The following is a 7,348-nucleotide window of genomic DNA, read 5'->3' on the forward strand; positions in this document are numbered from 1 at the left end:
ACTTGATGAAAAGATACTTTATTATAGTGTTTTGGAAAGCTCTCGAGATAAGCTACAAGAATATGCAATAAAAAATAGGTGGTTCCATTTAAGAAATTAAAGGTGTCCTTGATCTTACCTTAACGATGCCATCCAAGGTCAAACCAATGACACCATCTTATGTTCCCCTCAAAACCATACAATTTTTGTCGAAAACGTTTTTCTCTAAAATGCTTAGTTTTTGAAAGAAAAGGGGTGTACGGGTGGTCTAGGACACCCTGTATATGTATATTTTAAAATTATGTATAATTATATTTGTTAACTTTTCTCCATGAAGGTATTATGATATTGTAGACATAAAATTAAAAGTGTAATGAATGAATTATATTTTATCTTTCATGTTATGAAAGGTAAAATATAAGAATATATGTAGAATATATGTAGAATTATATGGCAAGAAATTTTTGTGAGACATTTTAACTAGTCAAACTTTTTTATTGTTTTTATTGATGAATTCACTTGAATTTCCACAACAGTTTCCATAACACCGATTTTCCAATTTCGATTCTCAATTTATCGCTAGTTATGTGCAATGTACTACATAATTCTACAAACCTTATGAATTTCATATTATGTATTAAAATTAGACATACATATGCGTGTCTTTTACAAGGTATTCTATACAGGCTGTCACAAAAAGATCGGGAAGTATCTCGGAAAAAGTAAATGTTGTAAAAAAGTATTTAATACGAAAGGAAGGTTTAAAAAAGGTTGTGAGGTTTAAAAAAATATATTTAGCCTTCTCAGTTTGATCTTGAGTGGCGCTGCCAAGGTTAGAACAAAATGATATTGAATTTTTTAACCTTTTCGCTGCGGCGAAGTCTAATGCGGAGTGCGTGTGACAGACGACACATATTTAGCCGTGACTGATACACGAAAAAGTTTATAAAATTTTATAAACTCTTCGCTGTCGTGTAAAGCATATCAGTTACTAGTGAACGAAGATATTTGAATAATAATGATAAAAATATTGAACGCCAAAAGGTGCCAACATCTTGGTGATAACAATTGGATGTCTTAAGGCGCCAACAGCATACAATTACCAAAATTTCAAAACGCCTAAAGGCGCTTACAGCAGCGAAAGGATTTGAAGCTAAATCCCTTATTTTTTAACGCATATCCTTACAGTTATTTTCAAGCATTTTACAAAATACTATCCCATTAAAAAAAGGTAAAAAAATATGAAGATAAAAAGTATCCCATGTACATAAAAAATGTGCAAATAAGTAAAACAAAAAAGCTTAAAAAATTGTTTACCCTTAATACTTAAATAAAAATGTTTAAAAACAAAAATACTCCCGACTGCTGCCAACAAAAGTGTAACATTTAAATTATAAAAAATTAAATTATAAAAAAATTATTTAAAAAATAATTAAATTATAAAAAAATTAATAAATAAATGAAAAAAATTTTAAATAAAATTAATTAAATTATAAAAAAATTAATAAATAATAATTGAAAAACATTTTAAATAATAATAAAAACAATCTTAAGAAAGTGTGAAATAATATCTACTTGTAAATATTAATACAATCAATTATAAAACAAAATACAAAATCTATATAAAAAAATTATATTAAATAAATAAATAAATAAATAAATAAATAATAAATGAAAAATAAAAAAAATTTTAAATAAAATACATAAAGAGTAAATTAAACAAATATTTACTAATAAAAACATAATCTTAAAAAAGTGTGAAATAATATCTATTTGTTAATACAATTAACTATAAAATATTAGTAAGTATTACACTTCAAACAAATATAGAGAGAAAGAGTATCATATAAATAAGAAATCGCATAAATAAGTTATTATTTATTATTTCAATTTATTCTTATTTAAATTTTTCTTATTTGAATTTTGATTCTTTCCGCATATTTAACACAATATGACTTACAATATTTAAAATTTTAGAATTAAACTGAAATAGTACTGACAAATTACTTTGCTATATTGTAATAATTCCACATTTTACAAGAGCAGTCGGGAGACGCCGCGTTAAAAGTGTGTTCCGTGCGCGTGAATATATATATATATATATATATATGTATGTGTGTATGTGTGGGTGCGGATATGCGTGCGTAAGTATGTTATATGTGCGTACGTATCGGTGTGCGTGCGTGTGTACACGCGTGAATGTGTATGAGTGTTATGAATGCGTATGAACGTGAATACGTGAGCACGTACCCACGTGGATGAATGCGTATGTGTTTTGTGCGCGTGCATATGATTAAATGTAACGCGGCGTCTCCCGACTGCTCTTGTAAAATGTGGAATTATTACAATATAGCAAAGTAATTTGTTAGTACTATTTCAGTTTAATTCTAAAATTTTAAACCTTGTAAGTCATATTGCGTTAAATATGCGGAAAGAATCAAAATTCAAATAAGAAAAATTTAAATGAGAATAAATTGAAATAATAAATAATAACTTATTTATGCGATTTCTTATTTATATGATACTTTTTCTCTCTATATTTGTTTGAAATGTAATACTTACTAATATTTTATAGTTAATTGTGTATTAACAAATAGATATTATTTCATACTTTTTTAAGATTATGTTTTTATTAGTAAATATTTGTTTAATTTACTCTTTATGTATTTTATTTAAAATTATTTTTATTTTTCATTTATTATTTATTTCTTTATTTATTTATTTATTTAATATAATTTTTTTATGTATATTTTGTATTTTGTTTTATAATTGATTGTATTAATATTTACAAGTAGATATTATTTCACACTTTTTTAAGATTGTTTTTATTATTATTTTAAATTTTATTTAAAATGTTTTTCATTTATTTATTAATTTTTTATAATTTAATTAATTTTATTTAAAATTTTTTTCATTTATTATTTATTAATTTTTTTTAAATTTAATTTTTTTTTAAATAATTTTTTTATAATTTAATTTTTTATAATTTAAACGTTACACTTTTGTTGGCAGCAGTCGGGAGTATTTTTTTTTTTTAAACATTTTTTATTTATTATTTATTATTATTATTGTAATATTTGGCAATGCAAAAGTTTCTCTCTCATATATCATTATATTTTATTATATTTTATTATTTATTATTTATTATTATTTATTATATACATACATATCGAAACGGTAACAGAAATGAAAGAACATTTAACGATGGTGATGGAGGAGATAAGGAAAGAAATGATGGAAGAGATAAAAAAACAAATGACGGAAGAAAGGAAAGAGAGAGCAGAAGAAAGAAAAAGAGAGAGAGAAGAATGGTCGAAAGAAAAAGGAATGCTGGAGAGAAGAATAGCAGAACTAGAATGGATTAATGAGAGAAAGGAAAGGAACGAGAGGAAAAATAATATAGTGATCAGAGGAGTAAGTTGGAAGACAAAAAATCTGGAACAAGAGATAACGGAATACATCAAAGAAAACATAGAAGTAAACGTAGAGATAAAAAGAGCGAACAAAATTGAAGTGAGAGGGAGCAAGGAGATAATAATTGCTGAAATAAACAAATGGGAACAAAAGAACAACGTGATGAAGAAAAAGAATAAATTGAAAAAAGGAATAATAATAGATAACGACCTAACTAGGAAAGAAAGAGAGATACAGCGAAGACTGAGAGAATTAGCAAGAGAAGAAAGAGAAAAAGGCGACGGAAGAGTAAAAGTAGGATACAAGAAAATATATATGAGAGGAAAATGGTACAGCTGGAATGAAAAAAAAGAACAATTGGAAGAAAGAGGAGGAGGCAAAGAGTGAAGGCGCGATGGACAAGGAAAAGAGAGAGGAGAAGAAGAGGAAAGAGGCCTAAAAATCTGCTTCTGGAACACAGCTGGAGTAATAAACAAATGCGAAGAGACATGGAAATACTTAGAAGAATTTGATATAATAGGCTTAACTGAAACATGGCTGGAAGAATACACATGGAACAAAATCAGAAACAGATTGCCAAACAAATTCGAATGGTTCTGTATTCCAGCAACCAAAGAAAATAAGAGAGGCAGAGCCAAAGGAGGGATAATGACGGCAATATGCAAGGAACTGAAAGGAGTAAAGGTAAAAGAAATTAATAAGGAGACAATGGAGATAAATCTAACGCATAATAGAAACAAATGGAGAATTGTAACACTTTATAGCAGAAATATCGAAGAAATTCTAGAAGCAATAATGGAGGAAATACAGGAGGAAAGGGAGAGCCATCTCATGCTGGGAGGAGATTTCAACGCGAGAACGGGAGAAGAAGGAGGACCGGTAGGATCAGGAGAGGAGGAAGAAGAAGAGAGAAGAAGATCAAAGGACAAGGAGATAAATAAAGAAGGAAGAATATTGATAAACAAATGCAGGAAAAGAGGCTGGATGATTCTTAATGGCAGTTATGGAAAAGAGGGAGAATGGACGTATATCGGGGAACAAGGAGCGTCAATCATAGACTACGTAATAACAAATGACAAAGCTATAGAAGAGGTTAAAATGGTAGGAGAAGGAAACAGGACTGAATCGGACCACATGCCAATAGAGGTGGAATTGACGGGGATGGAAAGGAAAAGAGGAAAGAAAAGTGACATGATAATAAAAGAGAAAAGCGTTTGGACGGAAGAAGGAGTGATGCAATATCACGAAAAATGCGAAGGATGGCAATGCACACAAGAAGAGAATGGGCGGATATGGAAAGAATTAGAAGGGAAAGTAAATAACTCGATTACGAAAATCAAGAAGAAGATAATACCATGGAAGTTCGGAAAAAGAGAATGGCACAGCAAGGAATGGAAGATGAAGAAAAGGGAGCTAAGAAAGACACTTAGGAAAGTGAAAAGAGACAAGATAGACAGAGAAGAGTATATTAAAAGAAGAAAGGAATATAAAATATGGTGTAAGGAAGAAAAGGAGAAACATGAGAAAGAGGAAGAAGAAAGAATAAGATTAATCAAAACAGAGGCAGAAGCATGGAGATATATAAACAGATACAGAAAGAAGAGAGAAGGAGTAGATGAAGAAATAAGTACGGAGGATTGGAGACTACATTTCATGGAATTACTAGGAGGAACGGAGGAGAGGTGGACAATAGAAGAGAAGGAAGAAGAAAAAGTACAAGAAGAAAGGGAGGAATGTTACAAAGAAGAAGAAGAAGAAGAAATAACTAGAGAAGAAATGATAGAACAATTAAAGAAGCTGAAAAAAGGGAAAGCACCGGGAGAAAATGGAATAGAGAACGAAGCATGGAGGTTAATGCCGAAAGAAGTAGGGGAAGTATTGTTTAAATTGTTGAACAAAATCTGGAAGGAAGGAGGAATACCGGAGGAGTGGACCAAAGGGATAATAAGCCCAATATACAAGAAAGGAGACAGGAAGGAGGCGAAGAACTATAGGGGAATAACACTAATGGATACGGCATATAAAATATATGCTAGCATACTGAACGGAAAGATGAAGAAGGTGGCGGAGGAAAGGATGGAGGAGGGACAATTCGGTTTCAGGACAGGAAGAGGGACAACAGATGCAATCTTCACACTGAACTACATAGTCAACAGAGAATTATCAAAGAATAAAGGTAAGATCTTTGCCTTCTTTGCAGACCTCAAAGCAGCATTCGACAGAGTGGACAGAGCAAAACTAGGAGAGATGCTGAGGGAGGCAAGGATCGGAGAGAGACTGAGAAGGAGAATTATGGAAACATACAAAGAGACAAAGAATATAGTAAAGGTTGGAAATAGAAAGTCCAAAGAATTCTGGACGAAATGCGGAGTCAGACAAGGATGCCCCATGAGTCCAACATTATTCAATATATACATAATGGATCTGGAAAGAGAAATGAAAAAGGAGCAAACGGGAGGCGTAGTGATAGGAAAAGAGAAACTATGGTCGATAACATATGCAGACGATATTGTGTTGATGGCGAGAAGCGAAGTAGAACTTAAAGGGATGATGAAAAGATTTAAAAGATACATTGACAAGAAAGGATTAACCTTAAGCGCAGGGAAATCAAAGGTAATGGTATTCGAGAAAGGAAGAGGACGCACAAAGAGAAGAGAATGGAAATGGGGAGAAGAAGAAATAGAAGAGGTAAAAGAAATGAACTACTTAGGTTACATTATGCAAAAGAACGGCGGAGCGGAGAAACATATAGTAGAAAGAATGAGAAGAGCGATGGTGGCGATGAAGCAGACCTGGAGCATAGGAGAAAGGATATTCGCGGACGACTACGAAAGAAGAATAAAGATGTTTAATGCGTTAGTAGGAAGCGTGGCTCTATACGGGGCAGAGATATGGGGATGGGGAAACGAAGAAAGGATGGAGAAAATAAAGAGGAAATATATAAAATGGATACTGAAACTAGACAGGAGGACACCAAACTACATACTGGAAGAAGAAACAAAAATGAAGGAACTGAGAACGGAGGCCATAAAAAGAGCAATAAAATATGAAGAAAAGGCAAGGCAATCGGAGAAGAAGATAATAATAGAATGTATGAAAGAAATAGAGAAAAAGAGAGAAAGTGGAGAAGAAAGTAAATGGGAAAAGAAAAGGAGAAGGATACTAGAGGAGGCAGACATGGGTAAAGAAGAACTGAAAAAGAAGAGAGAAGAAGGGGAGACAGAGATATCCGAAAAGATAATGGAAAGAATTGAAGAACGACAAAAAGAAGAGAGGAAGAGGAAAACAGAGGATTCAAGATATAACGATATATATAAAAAGATAAAGACAGAAGGAGTACCGAATTATCTGAAAGGAAAAAAGAGTAAGAAAGATAGGAGCAGAATTGCAAGATATAGATGTGGTAGCGAAGTGAGAGGAGGATACTATTGGAAGGAGGAGACAGAAAGAGAATGCAGGATATGTGGAAAAGGAGAAGAAAGCCTAAAGCATGTACTAAAGGAATGCGAAGCAACAAAAGACGAAATATCAATGGAAGAATTCTTGAGCGAGGAGGGAAACGGATTGAATATAATGAGAAAAATAGACAAGATACGAGAAGAGAAGAGGACGGAGAAGGCGGATAAAACCATCGCAAGTCAAGGAAACCCGAGGTGCAACGAAAGATAGAGACAAGAAGTAATAATGACTAAGAACAACAACAAAATAGGAAGCCAAAGATGCCAAAGAAACCAAAGATACCATAGATACCAAAGATAATAAAGATAGAACACAAAGAATTACTAAACTACAAAGGGAGATCTAAGAGTTTTTACACACTCCATATAACATATAATACATAACATTTAACATTTTACTCATTTAGATTAGACTAGATTAGATTAGATAGGAGCTAAGACAGATAATGTTTTCTTATTCGCAACGTTATTTTCATTATATTTTTATTTTATTTTTG

At 31.6% G+C, this 7,348-nt stretch overlaps 1 protein-coding gene across 1 annotated transcript; it reads left to right on the top strand.

The window, feature by feature from the left end:
* The first annotated feature begins 4,157 nt into the window (after nucleotides 1-4,157).
* LOC145959896 (uncharacterized) lies at nucleotides 4,158-7,348 on the top strand. Its single transcript, XM_083079115.1, has one exon. It carries the CDS (start codon nucleotides 4,189-4,191, stop codon nucleotides 7,060-7,062), a length of 2,874 nt encoding a protein of 957 aa, XP_082935241.1. The 5' UTR covers nucleotides 4,158-4,188; the 3' UTR covers nucleotides 7,063-7,348.

The sequence above is a fragment of the Camponotus vicinus genome, unplaced genomic scaffold (genome assembly GCF_025532165.1).
Source record: "Camponotus vicinus isolate PSW18456_S1 unplaced genomic scaffold, iyCamVici1.0 SCAF_1, whole genome shotgun sequence".
NCBI lineage: Eukaryota > Metazoa > Arthropoda > Insecta > Hymenoptera > Formicidae > Camponotus > Camponotus vicinus.